Genomic DNA, 20,108 nt, shown 5'->3' on the forward strand with positions numbered 1-20,108 from the left:
GGAAGAGAACAAAATATCTGCTGCTGTACAACAAATCGTTCGAGAAAAATGTTCCGAACAGTGCTTAATATCGTAGTGAGTTCCTCAGTTTGGTAGGAATGAATCCCGTACAGCATCCTGATAGTTTCTTTCAATGAAATGTCAATCCGAAATGAAATAATCGACATTAAAATTCTGTATACGGCTATTTTTATAGCCGTTAGGACCTCCCATGAGTGAAAAAGCTACAAACGAAATCACGAAAAAAGAAACCTCTTAACAAAAATGGAATCAGTTTGGATTCTATCGCCACTGCAAGCAGATGTATTATGTGTCGTTTGCAAAGCTAGTTTCGCTTCCGACGAGAGCGATTACGTGACAGCTGCCAGTCGTTTGCATTGGTGGAAAAACAACGAAAAGAGGACAACGGTGGAGAGCTTCACACAAAATCAGCCGTTCTAATGGCTCTAAAAGTTTTCTAAAGAACTATTAGGATTCCTTTTTCGCAAGTCGAAGGTAAATATCTTCAGTTTAGTGCAAATCTAGAACAGTTTGATAAGATTTGTGCACTTTTCGCTGTGTGAAATTTACAGTAATCGAGATCAAGTGAAGCCTTCTTTGTTTTTGCGAAAAATGTGGAAAAGGGAAATGCTTGCATAATTCATACAATTGATCGACTAATTGATATTCGGAAGTGTTAAGGAACATGTCAGTTGTTTACGTATTCACGACATCCAGTTATGTCTCTGACATTACTCACCCGCCTTTTTTATCGTGTAAACGAAATCTAAAGACTGATCTCGGGAAAACTCGCTTCAATGATTAGACACTTCAAAGAAATACCATTTCGAAACTTCACAATTATGTTCTTATGTCGTTTTCGCTTGATGCCAAACCTAACCCGCTTCCCACCCTAACTACTATAAAACCGTTTGATTGAAGCCATCTTTGAACCTAGTTTCGACGTTGTTGAACCTAAAATCGAGTCAGTTTCGAACCTGAATTTTATATTAGGTTTGTTCAAACCCCCGTTGCTAAGTGCAATTCCAACACAGTTTTGTGAAACGTGTTTGTTTGATGAAACTGCCCTGAGTCAGTTTCAGTTTACTCAAGCGAAACCGACATTAGATAATATGTCTATCGACTAAAGCAATAAAGAAATCGATTTTTTTATAGAGTGTTACTTTGCTGGCCGACTAAGATCATTGCCAGACCTAATTCCACAAACGACATCCTGTTGCATAACTCCTTCTTCATTTCGGATGTGCAAAATTGCAGTGTTCTCTACTTCCACTGGTACGATACCGAATTTACAACCGTTTTTGTATAAATAAGCGAGTAAAAATAAAGTATACGAAGTACGAATTTAATCAGAGAGACTTCCTTTAGAAACATAAAAACAACAGTTTTTGATACACCCTCGGATCCGACCCTGTTTCTCAAACAGAAATTCCATCGGCTTGGAATATCTTAGACATCCCGAATAATATGATATAACAGACAAAATCCAATATTTCCTTCTGGATTATCGGAAATTTCATTTATTTGTTCAAGCTGGCAGAGGATTGACTTAATATAAAATCATGAACGAGTTAAGCATGGCCAAATCTTTCGTTTGGTTAACGCCTTCATCATGTTTTGAATAAACAAGCCTAAATGCATGCTTGTATATTTGAAAATTTTAGTACCATTTGAGCAACATTCCTAGAGGTAGCAAATAACGAAAATGGAATCCTATTATCATTTCAGAAGACATTCGACAATGTCATCTTGCTTAACCCCCTAATTCTGCTTGCCTTCTTGATAGTCAAAACAAGCTTTATTGATTAGCTCAAATATTTTTTTAGACTTCTACAACCAATATTATATGAGAAGTCAATAAAATGATTTTTAAAACAAAAAAAAAATAATGCAATTTTATGGTGGTATACTACAATGATATTTGGGTTGGAAAACTTTTTCTCGAATAGCTCAAACACAGAGAACAGACAGCCAAGCTAGTACTCATTTTGAAGCTAGCATCCCGAAAGCATTACTTATTTTGTTTATTGGTAAAATCGGACTCCAGTACATGTATGAAATATAACGGATAGGAGGCGTGAAGCAGCGGTCATATTTTGTAATATGCTGGAAAATTGTTCCCAATTTCAATACAATATTCTGTTAGATAAAATTTTACGATATTTTTGTAGAAGGTGCATGTTACTCTCTGCGTTTGAATACAATCCAAAATATATCAAAATTATTCGGTGTGCATACAATATAAAATCACGATTACAGAAGTTAACATACTTAAGGATACCTAGCGGCTTTAACAGATCATTGATTTTTTGATAATTATCATGCCAACACTATTTGCATCGAGTAGTTACAAAGAGATCACGTGTTGTTTCTGAAAATCACGCAAAAAAAATCAGCAATAAGATTCTTTACTCGTAGTTTCTTGTATGATTGTCGGTTTTGTTTTCTTAAATTTATACATTCTAATGACTTTTGGACGGTTTTTCAAAAACAGTATGATTTTTTTGAATGCTCTATAAACTTATCTTAAAAAATACATCCGACGAAAACAAAACTGGGGACCCATTTCGAGATCCGCTATGTTCCCAGTCAAATGGTTAGTGTCTCCCGATCAAACACAATGGAACTCATTCAAATTTGGTGATTTTTACACCAACCAGTATTGCTTCCCGTCATTCGATTTTAAATGTATCCTTTATTTTTTCCTCCCCTTTCGATATCATCAACAAACATCCACCAACGCAACCACCAAACTTTGGCCCTCGGATCCTAACAATGACATTCGGTTTTGACAAAACTGGCGATCTTCCCGCATCTTAAATTCACGGTGAAAACCCCCCTTCGCATGCATTGTGACACTTTTGTCCTAACCTCCGGAAAATCCCTCCACCCCATCTAAATAACTTACTCCGATGACAACACCCATCCTGCTGACGAGGGGACGTGCCGAATCGAAATGCCATCCCTCAGAATGGCCTGTCAATGCCTCAACAAGTGGTATACAAATTGAAATAGTCACGCAACGAATCGATACCGACTGCCCCGGCTAACATCTGCGAATGAATGCGATCGAACCTATCGAAGGAGCACCCCAGCTACCCGTCGGGTACTTAAAGGTTAATTCTTCAGTTAAACCCATCGTCGGAGAAAATACGGCCAAGGAACGACCGGGGAGAAGATCTATCTACTGGTGTGTCCTTGGTTGGCAAAGTTCAACACGAATAAGGTGAAGTTCGAAAGACAACGGGTTCTTGATTACCAGGAAACACGTGCAAGGAAGTCATACCGCAACCGTCCCTCCCGGTGGTGGTCTACACTACTCTGTCCGGTGGGTGGAGATTTCAAACATAACAATCATGTAAGCACAGGCTACCGCCAACACAATCTCAACCAAACTAACACGAAAATGGGCTACGAAACGAGCCGGATTTTTGCTTCAACTAACCTACTCTGGTTACAGTGTTGCTTACAGTTAACTTAATGAGTTCTTGCTTTTGTATAAACAACAGTTTCCGTGCCGACACCGCCGTTCTGAGCAAGTGTTTCAAACTTTTGAAAGAAAAAAGTTTTTCATTGGTTTGGCAACACTGACGCGAGTACCTGCAAAACAGTGGCATAAATGAATTGCTTGCCAACATTAAAAGGCACTAACTGAAACGCTTGAGGGAATATTTGAGCAGCTTATGGGGAGCATGTTTTTCCATTAATGGAACTAACAAATATACATGTTGAACCGAAGTCCTGGAAGCAAGTCGCTGCTAACAAAAAAAACCGTTCCGAGGGAAAACCTAATGGCTCCGAATAGCGAACGGAGAAAATTGCTTACGGGTTGAAAAAATAAATTTATTTTTTTTCACTTGTTTTCGTGTCAAATTAGAGATCTCGAATCCTAAAATTCGAACGTCCTTTCGGTGACGATTTGAATTCAGTAACAACTGCAAAAAGTGGTATTAACTAATTACACACTTGTGTTTGGATATGGAAAAAACTATTTAAAAAAAATCCGGTGGCTTCTGAAAATCAATTGAGGCTGTTTGCTTATTTAAGTGAGCATGCCAAATATGCCCTCAAACGCGAAAACAAAAATCTCGCTCTTTTATTCCTTCACTGTTCAAAGACAAACTCTAGTTACACGTTGTCATCGTCAAGCAGTTCAAATTGAACATCTATCAGTTCAACTTAAATCGGAAAGTTGTAGGATTATTCAATTCCACACAATAATAACTTAACAAATTAACCCTTAAAATTTTAATTGTTGTTAAATTGGTTAGGCTTATTTTCTTAGTAGAAATACATCGCAAAATAATGAATGTTTAATTCTCGAAATTTTCTAGTCCCTTCAACTGTTCTAAAATAATTCAATCATTCACGAATGTGATACACTGTGTTATTTTATGCTAAAACATAAGTTAATCCAATTGTTTCTAAACAGTACTATTTGAACAGCCATTCGTTTCCATTGGGATCCTATAAGGAAAATCGATTGGCTTTTTTCAATAAAATTCCAAAATCCAGAGCAATTCGAACGATAAATAACACATAGGGGAAGATGGGGTAAAAGGTACCATCTCCGGAAATCTGACTATATCTTAATTTAAAAAACAAAACCTAAAACTTTTCATGCATGACTGAAGTTAGTCGGAATTATTTCTCATAATTACTCGCTCTCTGCATTGTAATAAAAAACAGAATATATTTCTTTTTTTTTCAAATCATTTCAAAATTTTCTATTGAAATACATACGGGGCAAAACATCCGATCGTGAAAAACAAGGAAAAATATACATTTTTAACTAAGCGAAGTCAGAGGTAACTACACGTAGTGGTAGTATGTTTATTTTGTTTCAATTATAGAGGTTTTAACCTTAGGGTTATTCGCCTCTTCGGGCTAGAAAAACTTTCTGACCCTATGTGCAGGGGGTTGGGAATCGAACTCAGGTGAGCAGTGTGAAAGGCATCGACTATCCCATCGCACTATATCCGTCCCCAGTGGTAGTATGATCTTGAACAACGGTTCAATATTCATCGAAACAACAGGGTGAAACACACGACAACAATGGGACAAAATGCACCCTCCAAAACCATCTTTTTTAAATTTAAGCTTTTTTTTAAATTAAACCCTCTCGTGGAAGCCACACTTTCATTATGAAAGACTGTTTACTATTATTAATTCAAATGATAGCTTATACATAATTTTTGTAAGCTAATTCTTAAGCATTTTGTCCCACACAATTTAGTTCATTCTTTCCCCAACATACCTAACACAACAACTTTGATGATTTTTCAATCTAGTTGCTAATAAAGACTGTCCCAGAAAGTATGAACGCATTTTGATTTCACTGTAAATAATACACAAGTGTTAGATATTCAAATTTTATTCGATATACTGATAATATTAGACTACAACAACAGAATATTATTCTCAACATTTGCTACTTAGCCTTTGTAGACTAGCTGGCGCACCTTCTTACGAAGATTCCACATTAAATTCCGTACAGACTTCTTGGCGACACTTTTTTCCAATCTTTTTCGAACTGTTGAATGGTTTCGGCTGCCGAGACATGTTTCCTAAGATTTCCTCAATTGGTCGAAGTTGTATGCAATTTGGTGGATTCATGTCTTTTAGGACGAATGTGACATTTTTGGTAGTACACCATTCTACCGTTGATTTCGAGTAGTGGCAAAAAGCAAGATCTGGCCAGAAGACAACAGGATCCTTGTGGCTTCGAATCATGGGTAGAAGTCGTTTTTGTAAACTTTCATTGATGAATATTTCGCTGTTCATTGAAGCAGTGGTGATGAAGGGTTTCGAAATCTTACCGCAGCTACAAATTGCTTGCCGAACCATAGCTTTCTTACCAAATTTTTCGACTTCGATCGATGTCTCGGACTGGTTTAACACTTGCCCTTCTCGCACCGTATAATATTGTGGTCCTGGCAGAGATTTGTAATCGAGTTTCACGTAGGATTCGTCGTCCATGATTATGCAGTTCAAATTTCCAGCAAGAATCGTATTGTACAGCTTTCGAACCCTCGGCCTGATCGATGCCTCTTGTTTCGGACTACGTTTTGGTTGTTTCTGCTTCGTATGGGCTCGAAGATTCAAACGTTCTTTAGCACGAAGAACATTTGACTTCGAAGTGCCCACTTTTTTGGCCACATCCCGAACTGAAACCTCCTTCTTTAGCTCGAACGCCTTCAGTATACGTTTATCCAACTGAGGGTTAGCAGGACCTTTTTTTCGACCCGTTTTCGGTTTATCTCCAAAGGTGTTATCCTCAACGAACTTCCTGATTGCATTTCGCACGGCTTTTTCACTTACTCCTGCCATTTTTGCTATCTTTCTCAGTGGTAGTCCGCGTTCTGTGCACCATTTGTACACAATTTTTCGACGTTGGTCTGCTGAAAGTCCACGCATTTCGGAACAAACTAATGAAAACGAATAAACAACTGCACAAGTGGTTAGAGAAGAGTGTAAACAACAGGACGCAGCCATAAAAATTGGCAGATTCTGAACCATTGCAAAATGGCAGCGGTTTTTGGTTGCGTCCATACTTTCTGGGACAGTCTTTAATCTGTATTAAAACTACAAAAATGATCTAATTAAAACTGTATTAGAATTTCAAAAAAAAAACACCGACAATCGGGTATAAATAAACGATAAAAAAAACTTCAAAATGTTACATATAATAACGGCATAAGTGAATTTTGGCCCGGATGTGCTTTTTTCTCCTTCTTCCCTAATGAGCGAAATTCTAGCTAAAGATGAACAAAAAAGTCTGCGACGGTAGTAGTTTTTCTTGGAATGGTTCAATTGTTCATACATACTATAGCTCTCGCTCTGGCTCTGGCTCTGGCTCTGGCTTTGGCTCTGGCTCTGGCTCTGGCTCTGGCTCTGGCTCTGGCTCTGGCTCTGGCTCTGGCTCTGGCTCTGGCTCTGGCTCTGGCTCTGGCTCTGGCTCTGGTCCTGGCTCTGGCTCTGGCTCTGGCTCTGGCTCTGGCTCTGGCTCTGGCTCTGGCTCTGGCTCTGGCTCTGGCTCTGGCTCTGGCTCTGGCTCTGGCTCTGGCTCTGGCTCTGGCTCTGGCTCTGGCTCTGGCTCTGGCTCTGGCTCTGGCTCTGGCTCTGGCTCTGGCTCTGGCTCTGGCTCCGGGCTCTGGCTCTGGCTCTGGCTCTGGCTCTGGCTCTGGCTCCGGGCTTTGGCTCTGGCTCTGGCTCCGGGCTCTGGTTCTGGCTATGGCTCTGGCTGTGGTTCTGGCTCTGGCTCTGGCTCTGGCTCTGGCTCTGGCTCTGGCTCTGGCTTTGGCTCTGGCTCTGGCTCTGGCTTTGGCTCTGGCTCTGGCTCTGGCTCCGGGCTCTGGTTCTGGCTCTGGCTCCGGGCTTTGGCTCTGGCTCTGGCTCCGGCTCTGGCTCTGGCTCTGGCTCTGGCTGTGGTTCTGGCTCTGGCTCTGGCTCTGGCTCTGGCTCTGGCTCTGGCTCTGGCTTTGGCTCTGGCTCTGGCTCTGGCTTTGGCTCTGGCTCTGGCTCTGGCTCCGGGCTCTGGTTCTGGCTCTGGCTCCGGGCTTTGGCTCTGGCTCTGGCTCCGGCTCTGGCTCTGGCTCTGGCTCTGGCTCTGGCTCCGAGCTCTGGTTCTGGTTCTGGCTCTGGCTCTGGCTCTGGCTCTGGCTCTGGCTCCGGGCTCTGGTTCTGGCTCTGGCTCTGGCTCTGGCTCTGGCTCTGGCTCTGGCTCTGGCTCTGGCTCTGGCTCTGGCTCTGGCTCCGGGCTCTGGCTCTGGCTCCGAGCTCTGGTTCTGGCTCTGGCTCTGGCTCTGGCTCTGGCTCTGGCTCTGGCTCTGGCTCTGGCTCTGGCTCTGGCTCTGGCTCTGGCTCTGGCTCTGGCTCTGGCTCTGGCTCTGGCTCTGGCTCTGGCTCTGGCTCTGGCTCTGGCTCTGGCTCTGGCTCTGGCTCTGGCTCTGGCTCTGGCTCTGGCTCTGGCTCCGGGCTCTGGCTCTGGCTCCGAGCTCTGGTTCTGGCTCTGGCTCTGGCTCTGGCTCTGGCTCTGGCTCTGGCTCTGGCTCTGGCTCTGGCTCTGGCTCTGGCTCTGGCTCTGGCTCTGGCTCCGAGCTCTGGTTCTGGCTCTGGCTCTGGCTCTGGCTCTGGTTCTGGCTCTGGCTCTGGCTCTGGCTCTGGCTCTGGCTCTGGCTCTGGCTCTGGCTCCGGGCTCTGGCTCTGGCTCCGAGCTCTGGTTCTGGCTCTGGCTCTGGCTCTGGCTCTGGCTCTGGCTCTGGCTCTGGCTCTGGCTCTGGCTCTGGCTCTGGCTCTGGCTCTGGCTCTGGCTCTGGCTCTGGCTCTGGCTCTGGCTCTGGCTCTGGCTCTGGCTCTGGCTCTGGCTCTGGCTCTGGCTCTGGCTCTGGCTCTGGCTCTGGCTCTGGCTCTGGCTCTGGCTCTGGCTCTGGCTCTGGCTCTGGCTCTGGCTCTGGCTCTGGCTCTGGCTCTGGCTCTGGCTCTGGCTCTGGCTCTGGCTCTGGCTCTGGCTCTGGCTCTGGCTCTGGCTCCGGGCTCTGGCTCTGGCTCTGGCTCTGGCTCTGGCTCTGGCTCCGGGCTTTGGCTCTGGCTCTGGCTCCGGGCTCTGGTTCTGGCTATGGCTCTGGCTGTGGTTCTGGCTCTGGCTCTGGCTCTGGCTCTGGCTCTGGCTCTGGCTCTGGCTTTGGCTCTGGCTCTGGCTCTGGCTTTGGCTCTGGCTCTGGCTCTGGCTCCGGGCTCTGGTTCTGGCTCTGGCTCCGGGCTTTGGCTCTGGCTCTGGCTCCGGCTCTGGCTCTGGCTCTGGCTCTGGCTCTGGCTCCGAGCTCTGGTTCTGGTTCTGGCTCTGGCTCTGGCTCTGGCTCTGGCTCTGGCTCCGGGCTCTGGTTCTGGCTCTGGCTCTGGCTCTGGCTCTGGCTCTGGCTCTGGCTCTGGCTCTGGCTCTGGCTCTGGCTCTGGCTCTGGCTCCGGGCTCTGGCTCTGGCTCCGAGCTCTGGTTCTGGCTCTGGCTCTGGCTCTGGCTCTGGCTCTGGCTCTGGCTCTGGCTCTGGCTCTGGCTCTGGCTCTGGCTTTGGCTCTGGCTCTGGCTCTGGCTCTGGCTCTGGCTCTGGCTCTGGCTCTGGCTCTGGCTCTGGCTCTGGCTCTGGCTCTGGCTCTGGCTCTGGCTCTGGCTCTGGTCCTGGCTCTGGCTCTGGCTCTGGCTCTGGCTCTGGCTCTGGCTCTGGCTCTGGCTCTGGCTCTGGCTCTGGCTCTGGCTCTGGCTCTGGCTCTGGCTCTGGCTCTGGCTCTGGCTCTGGCTCTGGCTCTGGCTCTGGCTCTGGCTCTGGCTCTGGCTCTGGCTCTGGCTCTGGCTCTGGCTCCGGGCTCTGGCTCTGGCTCTGGCTCTGGCTCTGGCTCTGGCTCCGGGCTTTGGCTCTGGCTCTGGCTCCGGGCTCTGGTTCTGGCTATGGCTCTGGCTGTGGTTCTGGCTCTGGCTCTGGCTCTGGCTCTGGCTCTGGCTCTAGCTCTGGCTTTGGCTCTGGCTCTGGCTCTGGCTTTGGCTCTGGCTCTGGCTCTGGCTCCGGGCTCTGGTTCTGGCTCTGGCTCCGGGCTTTGGCTCTGGCTCTGGCTCCGGCTCTGGCTCTGGCTCTGGCTCTGGCTCTGGCTCCGAGCTCTGGTTCTGGTTCTGGCTCTGGCTCTGGCTCTGGCTCTGGCTCTGGCTCCGGGCTCTGGTTCTGGCTCTGGCTCTGGCTCTGGCTCTGGCTCTGGCTCTGGCTCTGGCTCTGGCTCTGGCTCTGGCTCTGGCTCCGGGCTCTGGCTCTGGCTCCGAGCTCTGGTTCTGGCTCTGGCTCTGGCTCTGGCTCTGGCTCTGGCTCTGGCTCTGGCTCTGGCTCTGGCTCTGGCTCTGGCTCTGGCTCTGGCTCTGGCTCTGGCTCTGGCTCTGGCTCTGGCTCTGGCTCTGGCTCTGGCTCTGGCTCTGGCTCTGGCTCTGGCTCTGGCTCTGGCTCTGGCTCTGGCTCTGGCTCTGGCTCTGGCTCTGGCTCTGGCTCTGGCTCTGGCTCTGGCTCTGGCTCTGGCTCTGGCTCTGGCTCTGGCTCTGGCTCTGGCTCTGGCTCTGGCTCTGGCTCTGGCTCTGGCTCTGGCTCTGGCTCTGGCTCTGGCTCTGGCTCTGGCTCTGGCTCTGGCTCTGGCTTTGGCTCTGGCTCTGGCTCTGGCTCTGGCTCTGGCTCTGGCTCTGGCTCTGGCTCTGGCTCTGGCTCTGGCTCTGGCTCTGGCTCTGGCTCTGGCTCTGGATCTGGCTCTGGCTCTGGCTCTGGCTGCGGGCTCTGGCTCCGAGCTCTGGCTCTGGCTCTGACTGTACTACAGAGCTGAGTCCCTAATAACACCAACTGTACCTTAGGAGCAAAATAACCACGATATTTACCAGTTTATTACTTGGAAAGCCTAATCCATCGTCATGAATCAAACAATCCATCTCTCGATAACCTCTTTATGCTCTGTTACATCGGTCGAGCCATTGTTGCACCTGTTTTAGTTTCGGTGTTTAGAACACTGCACATGGTGCATTGGACACCAAAGCAGCGCTTGTTCGTTTTCTCCTATTTCTTTTCATTCCCCTAACGATACATGGAATCAACCCTGCTCCCGATACTCTCATGTCTGGCTGGAATACACGCGGTCAACGAATGCTGGAAGAAATTCTGTCTCTTGCAAACTGGGAGCGACTTTTGCATCCTCGTCGGCAAAGGAAGCGTATGCTGATAAGTTTGACGGTCTATTTCTGGCACCAAGTTCCCAGATCGAGTGAACAGTATGCCTGAAAAACTGTACCTGATCTGTAGGAGTGTCGTCTCGGTTCATTTCCGGGAGCAGATCCTTTACAGATGAGGCACGGTTTGTGAGAGTAGTGTACGGAAGGGAAATCAGTTGGAAACCTGTTTCAACACAGTTTGAAACTCCTAGTCTAGCTAAGGTCAGTGTTGCAGTATTTACTATAGAACCATCGTTGAAAACCTGTAGAAAGAATAAACGAGTCGATGGATAGAAAAGCTATCAGCTAGTTTGAACTTACTTCACACTTGGTTGTTTGTGCTATTTCATGACAGATCGTAATGAGCTAAAAAACTCTCACCTAGTCCTCGGCTAAACTCCAACTAGATCCTAGCGTAGAATTACCGATATCTGCTAAGAGTGGTTTTCCGATCCTTCCGAACTCTTCTGTGATAATCGAACTAATCGTTATATCAACTTTATTCTCATCCACCTGTTCACATCACCTTCGCACAACCTGTCATTGCAAAATCCTACGACATCCACCACCACCTTCCCACTGTCTCTCCCATACAGCAAACTCTCGGAGCGATCAAGAAACAGTTGGCCAGCGAACAGAAACGGAAGAGAACCACACTAATCACGTTCTCCGCCAAACCTCCACGTATGCCCTTGACGAAATAGCTTCCGGAACGTGTATATTTCATGCGTTTAGATTTCAGAGGATTCTGGCGGCTGGACCAATAAGATATAAATAAACTCGAAACACTAGGGCTTAAGGTGGTCAGCCCTCGTAAAACCGATCGACGGTCGAAAACAGAACACCAAACACCACCACCACCACCATCATCGCCGCCATCACTAACAAGTCCCAATCCAAGTTCTCGAAAGAGTACTTAAGATTGGCGCCAAAAAGCAAAGTTTTGTCACGTTGAAATTCGATTAGTCAATAAACTGAAATCAAAACCCAGCCGAACTAAAACCGAGGAAATCCAATCAATAGCCAATTTTGTATGTCGTTTTCACATTTTGATTATTATTTCGCTGTGTGTTTCTACCCCGTGTGTATCAGTAATTGTTTGTGTGTGTACGTCTCCTGTTGGTTGTCCATCGATTTTCGCTATTATGCTGTATCTGTTGTTCAATCCAACGGAACATCAAAATCCCTTTTGATTCAAATTCCTTTTTGCGGACTTTCCGGGCTGTCCGGATTGCCCTGCTAATTTTCGGTGTGTTCAATATTGTCGGTTTAGATTGGGCAGCGGGTCTGAAAGTTAGTACCCGAACGATCTATTTCGATTGTATGCCGTGCTGACAAAAACAATCCGGACAACGGAAACATGGGCACCGCTTCCGCCATTATTCCCACAAGAGCAACATTGTTTCATACGCTAGGCTCGAGCATTTGCTCATTAATTATTCCACCAAAAATTACCTAATTCACCTTCAAACCACAGCTGGTACGGTATTCCTGAAAACCAAAACCACATATTGAACCCACTGTAATGTAACCAGTAAACAAACTCTCCACCCCAATTATTGCTACAACAGTTACGGATTCGTTTTTCATTGGCTTTCTAAACACATATAAAACTTCTCTCTTCCCATCTGCGTTTCCCAACCCCCAATCTCTTCTGGTTCTGGTTCTATCGTGGATGTGGATGTTGGAAAAATGCTCCAATCGAATAGGACCATAAAATCGACGAGGCCTGCCACGCAAAACGCCCATGGGACTTTGAAGGAATCCTGCATCCTTTCGGTGCTATACGTAATTACAGTTTAGATCAGTAGTGGCAACCTTTTTTTCACTAGAATAAAACAATCCGGCAGAGTTCAAACTGGATGGAGTTCTCTGGTTTAGCGGATGCTATGAAATCAGCTCCGGGCTGTAGCAGCCTTTTTTTGATGTTGTCAAGATGCTACCAGTTTTTATGTCGGCTCTCAGAAGTTTTTGCTTTTTTCTATCATTCTATCAGTGCATCGTTCCGAACTTGAAGCACACCGTTTTGAAGCACTTGATTTTATTGCAGCTTGTGGGCTAACATATTGTTAGGTCAACAGGGTTCGGAGAAAAATCAGGAAAACTAAAACAGTTTAAGTTTCGGGATTTTGGCAAGATAATAAAGTGTAAAGAAGTTGATGAAGTCCGAAAAGTGTGCGGAGCAGATAGATAGCTCAAGTAATTCAAGCAAATGAATTATCATAATTCAAATTTATGCACCCGAACATTTGATTGAAATGCAAGAAATTTTTAAAACAAACTGAAATAAATATGAATAAGTACTGTTTATGAATGGTGTAGTTACTTGACAGTAAATAAAAGAAACAAATTGAATCTGGTCGTTTTAGTTCACCTTTACGAGTCATTTAATGCCTAATAGCAGTTTCGCACAAATTGCTAAACAAACGTGAAACTCAAACTCTACGCAAGAAACAACTTCAATGTGCTGCATTAAAACGTTTCTGACATTTTTAAGGTTTTTAACGAAAACGTGTTTCATTAGCGAGCTGCTATGCACTGACAAGTCGAAGACGAAATTTTATTATATTGATTAAGAAATCATTTTGTAAGTGAATTAGGAATACTGCCAAGATAAACAATCCAAAAACACTAGCAGCGAGTGAAAAAAAAAATGGTTTTATAATGAACAAAATTTGTACTTACTAATAATTAATGAAATTTGTCTAATTTTCAAGCCAGATTAAAACACTGGACAGACAAAAAGTTTTTTATCTACGGTTAGAACAACAACAAAATTTTAGATTATTAGTTGAACAAGTTGAACAAGCTGAACAAGTTGAACAAGTTGAACAAGTTGAACAAGTTGAACAAGTTGAACAAGTTGTACAAGTTGAACAAGATGAACAAGTTGAACAAGTTGAACAAGTTGAACAAGTTGAACAAGTTGAACAAGTTTAACAAGTTTAACAAGTTTACCAATTTTAACAATTTTAACAAATTTATCAAGTTTGACAAGTTTAACAAATCTAACAAGTTTAACCAACTTGATCTCAATGTTGTCAAAAATTTGCCTTGATTTTGTTTAAATTTTGTCTAAAATTTTCTTACATTTGTCTCAAATGCATCTAAATTTGGTCTCAATTTTGTCTCAATTTTGTCTCAATTTTGTCTCAATTTTGTCTCAATTTTGTCTCAATTTTGTCTCCATTTTGTCTCAATTTTCTCTCAATTTTGTCAAATTTTGTCTCAATTTTGTATTGATTTTGTCTCAATTTTGTCAAATTTTGTCTCAATTTTGTATTAATTTCGTCTCAATTTTGTCTTAAATTTGTTTCATTCTTGTCATAATCTTGTCAAAATTTTGTCTCAATTTTGTCCTAATTTTGTTTCATTTTTGTCATAAGTTTGTCTCCTTTTTGTCTCAATTTTGTCTACTTTGTGATTAAATTTTTTCGTAATTATTTCTAAATTGTACCTCAATTCTGCCCAAAGTTTTGTCCTAAATTGTTGCATTTTTGTCTTGATTTTGTCTCAATTTCGTCTCAACTTTGTCTCAATATTATCTTAATTTTGTTTCAATTTTGTCTAAATTTTGTCTCAATTCTGTCTCAATTTTGTCTCAATTTTGTTTCAATTTTGTCTCAATTTTGTCTCAGTTTTGTCTCAATTTTATTTCAATTTTCTCTCAATTTAGTCTCCATTTTGTCTCTCAATTTGGTTTCAATTAAGTTGAACAAGTTTAACAAGTTTAACAATTTTAACAAATTTATCAAGTTTGACAAGTTTAACAAATCTAACAAGTTTAACAAACTTGATCTCAATGTTGTCAAAAGTTAGCCTTGATTTTGTTTGAATTTTGTTTAAAATTTTTGTTACATTTGTCTCAAATTCGTCTAATTTTTGTCTCAATTTTGTATTAATTTTGTCTCAATTTTGTCTTAAATTTGTTTCATTTTTGTCATAATCTGGTCTCCATTTTGTTTCAATTTTGTCATGATTTTATTTCTTTTTGTCATAAGTTTGTCTCCTTTTTGTCGCAATTTTGTCTACGTTTTGTTAAAAATTTTTCGCAATTATTTTTAAATTGTACCTCAATTTTGCCCAAAGTTTTGTCACAATTTTGTCTCAATTTTGTCTCAGTTTTGTCTCAGTTTTGTCTCAGTTTTGTCTCAATTTTGTCTCAATTTGTCTCAATTTGTCTCAATTTTGTCTCAATTCTGTCTTAATTTTATCAGATTTTGTCTCCATTTTATCTCAATTTCGTCTCAATTTTGTCTAAATTTTGTCTCAATTATGTCTCAATTTTGTCTCAATTTGGTCTCAATTTTGTTTCAATTTCGTCTCAATTTTGTCTCAATTTTGTCTCAATTTTGTCTCAATTTTGTCTCAATTTTGTATCAATTTTGTCTCAATTTTGTCTCAATTTTATCACAATTTGTCTAAATTTTGTCTCAATTTTGTTTCAATTTTGTTTCAATTTTGTCTCAATTTTGTCTCAATTTTGCCTATCTGTCTTTTGCACAACTTGAACAAGTTGAACAAGTTGAACAAGTTGAACAAGTTGAACAAGTTGAACAAGTTGAACAAGTTGAACAAGTTGAACAAGTTGAACTAGTTGAACAAGTTGAACAAGTTGAACAAGTTTGACAAGTTTGACAAATCTAACAAGTTTAACCAACTTGATCTCAATGTTGTCAAAAGTTTGCCTTGATTTTGTTTAAATTTTGTCTAAAATTTTCTTAAATTTGTCTCAAATTCGTCTAAATGTAGTCTCAATTTTGTATCAATTTCGTCCTAATTTTATTTCATTTTTGTCATAAGTTTGTTTCCTTTTTGTCTCAATTTTGTCTACGTTTTGTTTAAACTTTTTCGTAAGTTTAGTTTTATAAGTTTTATTTATACTTTATTTTCGTAATTATTTCTAAATTGTACCTCAATTTCGCCCTAAATTGTTGCATTTTTGTCTTGATTTGTCTCAATTTTGTCTAAATTTTGTCTCAATTTTGTCTCAATTTTTTCTCAATTTTGTCTCAATTTTGTCTCAATTTTGTCTCCATTTTGTCTCCATTTTGTCTCAATTTCATCTCAATTTTGTCTCAATTTTATCACAATTTGTCTAAATTTTGTCTCAATTTTGTTTCAATTTTGTTTCAATTTTGTCTCAATTTTGTCTCAATTTTGCCTATCTGTCTTTTGCACAAGTTGAACAAGTTGAACAAGTTGAACAAGTTGAACAAGTTGAACAAGTTGAACAAGTTGAACAAGTTGAACAAGTTGAACAAGTTGAACAAGTTGAACAAGTTGAACAAGTTTGACAAGTTTGACAAATCGAACAAGTTTAACCAACTTGATCTCAATGTTGTCAAAAGTTTGCCTTGATTTTGTGTAAATTTTGTCTAAAATTTTCTTAAATTTGTCTCAAATTTGTCTAAATGTGGTCTCAATTTTGTCTCAATTTCGTCCTAATTTTATTTCATTTTTGTCATAAGTTTCTCTCCTTTTTGTCTCAATTTTGTCTTCGTTTTGTTTAAACTTTTTCGTAAGTTTAGTTCTATAAGTTTTATTTAGACTCAATTTTGTCTTAATTTGGTCTTAATTTTGTTTCAATTTTATCTCAATTTGTTTCAATTTGGTCTCAATTTTGTCTCAATTTTGTCTCAATTTTGTCTCAATTTTGTCTCAATTTTGTCTCATTTTTTCTCAATTTTGTTTTAATTTTGTCACTATTTTATCTCAATTTTGTCTCCATTTTGTCTCACTTTTGTCTTAATTAGATCTTAATTTTGTTCCGATTTTGTCTCAATTTTGTCTCATGTCTCAACGTTTCTCTCCATTTTGTCTCAAACTTGTCTCAATTTTGTCTTAATTTTTTCTCATTTGTATCTTAATTGTGTCTCAATTTTGTCTGAATTTTTTGTCTCAATTTTGTCTCAATTTGTTTCAATTTTGTTTCAATTTGGTTTCCATTTTGTCTCAATTTTGTCTCAATTTTGTCTAAATTTCGTCTCTCTTTTGTCTAAATTTTGTCTTAATTTTGTCTCAAGTTTGTCTGAGTTTTGGGTCAAGTTTGTCTTAATTTTGTCTCAATCCTGTTTGAATTTTGTTTCATGTTTGTATCAGGTCTGTCTAAGTTTTGTCTCAATTTTGTTTCAATTTTGTCTCAATTTTGTTTCATTTTTTTTCAATTTTGTTTCAATTTTGTCTCAATTTTGTCTAAATTGGTCTCAATTTTTGTATTATTTTTATCTCAATTATTTTTGCATTTTGTCTTAATTTTGTCTCAATTTTGTATTATTTTTGTCTCAATTTTGTCTAAATTTTGTCTCAAGTTTGTCTCAATTTTATTTTTAAATTGTACCTCAATTTTGCCCAAAGTTTTGTCACAATTTTGTCTCAATTTTGTCTCAGTTTTGTCTCAGTTTTGTCTCAGTTTTGTCTCAATTTTGTCTCAATTTGTCTCAATTTGTCTCAATTTTGTCTCAATTCTGTCTTAATTTTATCAGATTTTGTCTCCATTTTATCTCAATTTCGTCTCAATTTTGTCTAAATTTTGTCTCAATTATGTCTCAATTTTGTCTCAATTTGGTCTCAATTTTGTTTCAATTTCGTCTCAATTTTGTCTCAATTTTGTCTCAATTTTGTCTCAATTTTGTATCAATTTTGTCTCAATTTTGTCTCAATTTTATCACAATTTGTCTAAATTTTGTCTCAATTTTGTTTCAATTTTGTTTCAATTTTGTCTCAATTTTGTCTCAATTTTGCCTATCTGTCTTTTGCACAACTTGAACAAGTTGAACAAGTTGAACAAGTTGAACAAGTTGAACAAGTTGAACAAGTTGAACAAGTTGAACAAGTTGAACAAGTTGAACAAGTTGAACTAGTTGAACAAGTTGAACAAGTTGAACAAGTTTGACAAGTTTGACAAATCTAACAAGTTTAACCAACTTGATCTCAATGTTGTCAAAAGTTTGCCTTGATTTTGTTTAAATTTTGTGTAAAATTTTCTTAAATTTGTCTCAAATTCGTCTAAATGTGGTCTCAATTTTGTATCAATTTCGTCCTAATTTGATTTCATTTTTGTCATAAGTTTGTTTCCTTTTTGTCTCAATTTTGTCTACGTTTTGTTTAAACTTTTTCGTAAGTTTAGTTTTATAAGTTTTATTTATACTTTATTTTCGTAATTATTTCTAAATTGTACCTCAATTTCGCCCTAAATTGTTGCATTTTTGTCTTGATTTGTCTCAATTTTGTCTCAATTTTGTCTCAATTTTGTCTCAATTTTTTCTCAATTTTGTCTCAATTTTGTCTCAATTTTGTCTCCATTTTGTCTCCATTTTGTCTCAATTTCATCTCAATTTTGTCTCAGTTTTATTACAATTTGTCTAAATTTTGTCTCAATTTTGTTTCAATTTTGTTTCAATTTTGTCTCAATTTTGCCTATCTGTCTTTTGCACAAGTTGAACAAGTTGAACAAGTTGAACAAGTTGAACAAGTTGAACAAGTTGAACAAGTTGAACAAGTTGAACAAGTTGAACAAGTTGAACAAGTTGAACAAGTTGAACAAGTTGAACAAGTTGAACAAGTTGAACAAGTTGAACAAGTTTGACAAGTTTGACAAATCGAACAAGTTTAACCAACTTGATCTCAATGTTGTCAAAAGTTTGCCTTGATTTTGTGTAAATTTTGTCTAAAATTTTCTTAAATTTGTCTCAAATTTGTCTAAATGTGGTCTCAATTTTGTCTCAATTTCGTCCTAATTTTATTTCATTTTTGTCATAAGTTTCTCTCCTTTTTGTCTCAATTTTGTCTTCGTTTTGTTTAAACTTTTTCGTAAGTTTAGTTCTATAAGTTTTATTTAGACTCAATTTTGTCTTAATTTGGTCTTAATTTTGTCTCAATTTTATCTCAATTTGTTTCAATTTGGTCTCAATTTTGTCTCAATTTTGTCTCAATTTTGTCTCAATTTTGTCTCATTTTTTCTCAATTTTGTTTTAATTTTGTCACTATTTTATCTCAATTTTGTCTCCATTTTGTCTCACTTTTGTCTTAATTAGATCTTAATTTTGTTCCGATTTTGTCTCAATTTTGTCTCATGTCTCAACGTTTCTCTCCATTTTGTCTCAAACTTGTCTCAATTTTGTCTTAATTTTTTCTCATTTGTATCTTAATTGTGTCTCAATTTTGTCTGAATTTTTTGTCTCAATTTTGTCTCAATTTGTTTCAATTTTGTTTCAATTTGGTTTCCATTTTGTCTCAATTTTGTCTCAATTTTGTCTAAATTTCGTCTCTCTTTTGTCTAAATTTTGTCTTAATTTTGTCTCAAGTTTGTCTGAGTTTTGGGTCAAGTTTGTCTTAATTTTGTCTCAATCCTGTTTAAATTTTGTTTCATGTTTGTATCAGGTCTGTCTAAGTTTTGTCTCAATTTTGTTTCAATTTTGTCTCAATTTTGTTTCATTTTTTTTTCAATTTTGTTTCAATTTTGTCTCAATTTTGTCTAAATTGGTCTCAATTTTTGTATTATTTTTATCTCAATTATTTTTGCATTTTGTCTTAATTTTGTCTCAATTTTGTATTATTTTTGTCTCAATTTTGTCTAAATTTTGTCTCAAGTTTGTCTCAATTTTGTCTCAATTTGGTCTCAATTTTGTCTCAATTTTGTATTATTTTTGTCTCAATTTTGTCTAAATTTTGTCTCAAGTTTGTCCCAATTTTGTCTAAATTTTTTCTCAATTTGGTCTCAATTTTGTTTCAATATGGTTTCAATTTTCTCTTAATTTTGTCCCAAGTTTGTCTGAATTTTGTCTCAATTTTGTCTTAATTTTGTCTTAGTTTGTCAGAGTTTTGTGTCAAGTTTGTCTCAATATCGTCTCAATTCTGTTTCAATTTCGTCTAAATTATTTCTGAATTGTCTGAATTTAGTCTCGACTTTGTGACAATTCTGTGCTACTTTTGTTTACATTTTGCCACAATTTTATCTTAATTTGTAAATTTCGTAAACTTTTTCATATGTGTCATTTTTTCAAGCATGTTCGGTTTTCCAAGCTTGTTAAGTTTGAGCATTTTGGTAAGTTTAAGCAGTTTGACAGCTCCAACTTGCTGTTCGACGCGTCTGATAAGGTTGAACAATTTGACAAGTTTGACTAGTTTGATCATAGTTTACCATATTTGCAAAGTTTTCAAGTTTCATAATTTTTGTTTTCTTTACATTTCGTTTTCGACTCGTCAGTACATAACATAACAGTTGAACTGTTATGCCACCTCGCTGTTCAACGTAAACTCCTAAGTACAGAATCAGATTAATCCCTGAATGAAGTTTGAAAAGTTTGCCAAACCAGCACAAGTGTGACGAATTTTGCGCAAACTAAATGAAAATGGACAAATCGTACTTCTAACTTTTGAA

At 39.7% G+C, this 20,108-nt stretch overlaps 1 protein-coding gene across 10 annotated transcripts in view; it reads left to right on the forward strand.

Moving 5' to 3' along the window:
• The window catches only part of LOC131438511 (alpha-catulin), a 475,173-nt gene that overhangs the window by 431,158 nt on the left and 23,907 nt on the right, over positions 1-20,108 (forward strand). For 8 of the 10 annotated variants that reach the window (XM_058608599.1, XM_058608592.1, XM_058608593.1 and 5 more), the window contains 2 exons: positions 11,323-11,410; positions 11,469-11,757. The exons of 1 other annotated variant lie outside the window; for it this stretch is intronic. In XM_058608599.1, coding sequence (XP_058464582.1) covers positions 11,323-11,410; positions 11,469-11,500 — 120 coding nt within the window. In that variant the 3' untranslated portion in view covers positions 11,501-11,757. Of the gene's footprint in view, positions 1-11,322; positions 11,758-20,108 lie in introns of all 10 variants that reach the window. One more of the 10 variants, XM_058608595.1, reaches the window with a different exon arrangement.

The sequence above is a fragment of the Malaya genurostris genome, chromosome 3 (assembly GCF_030247185.1).
Source record: "Malaya genurostris strain Urasoe2022 chromosome 3, Malgen_1.1, whole genome shotgun sequence".
Classification (NCBI taxonomy): Eukaryota; Metazoa; Arthropoda; class Insecta; order Diptera; family Culicidae; genus Malaya; species Malaya genurostris.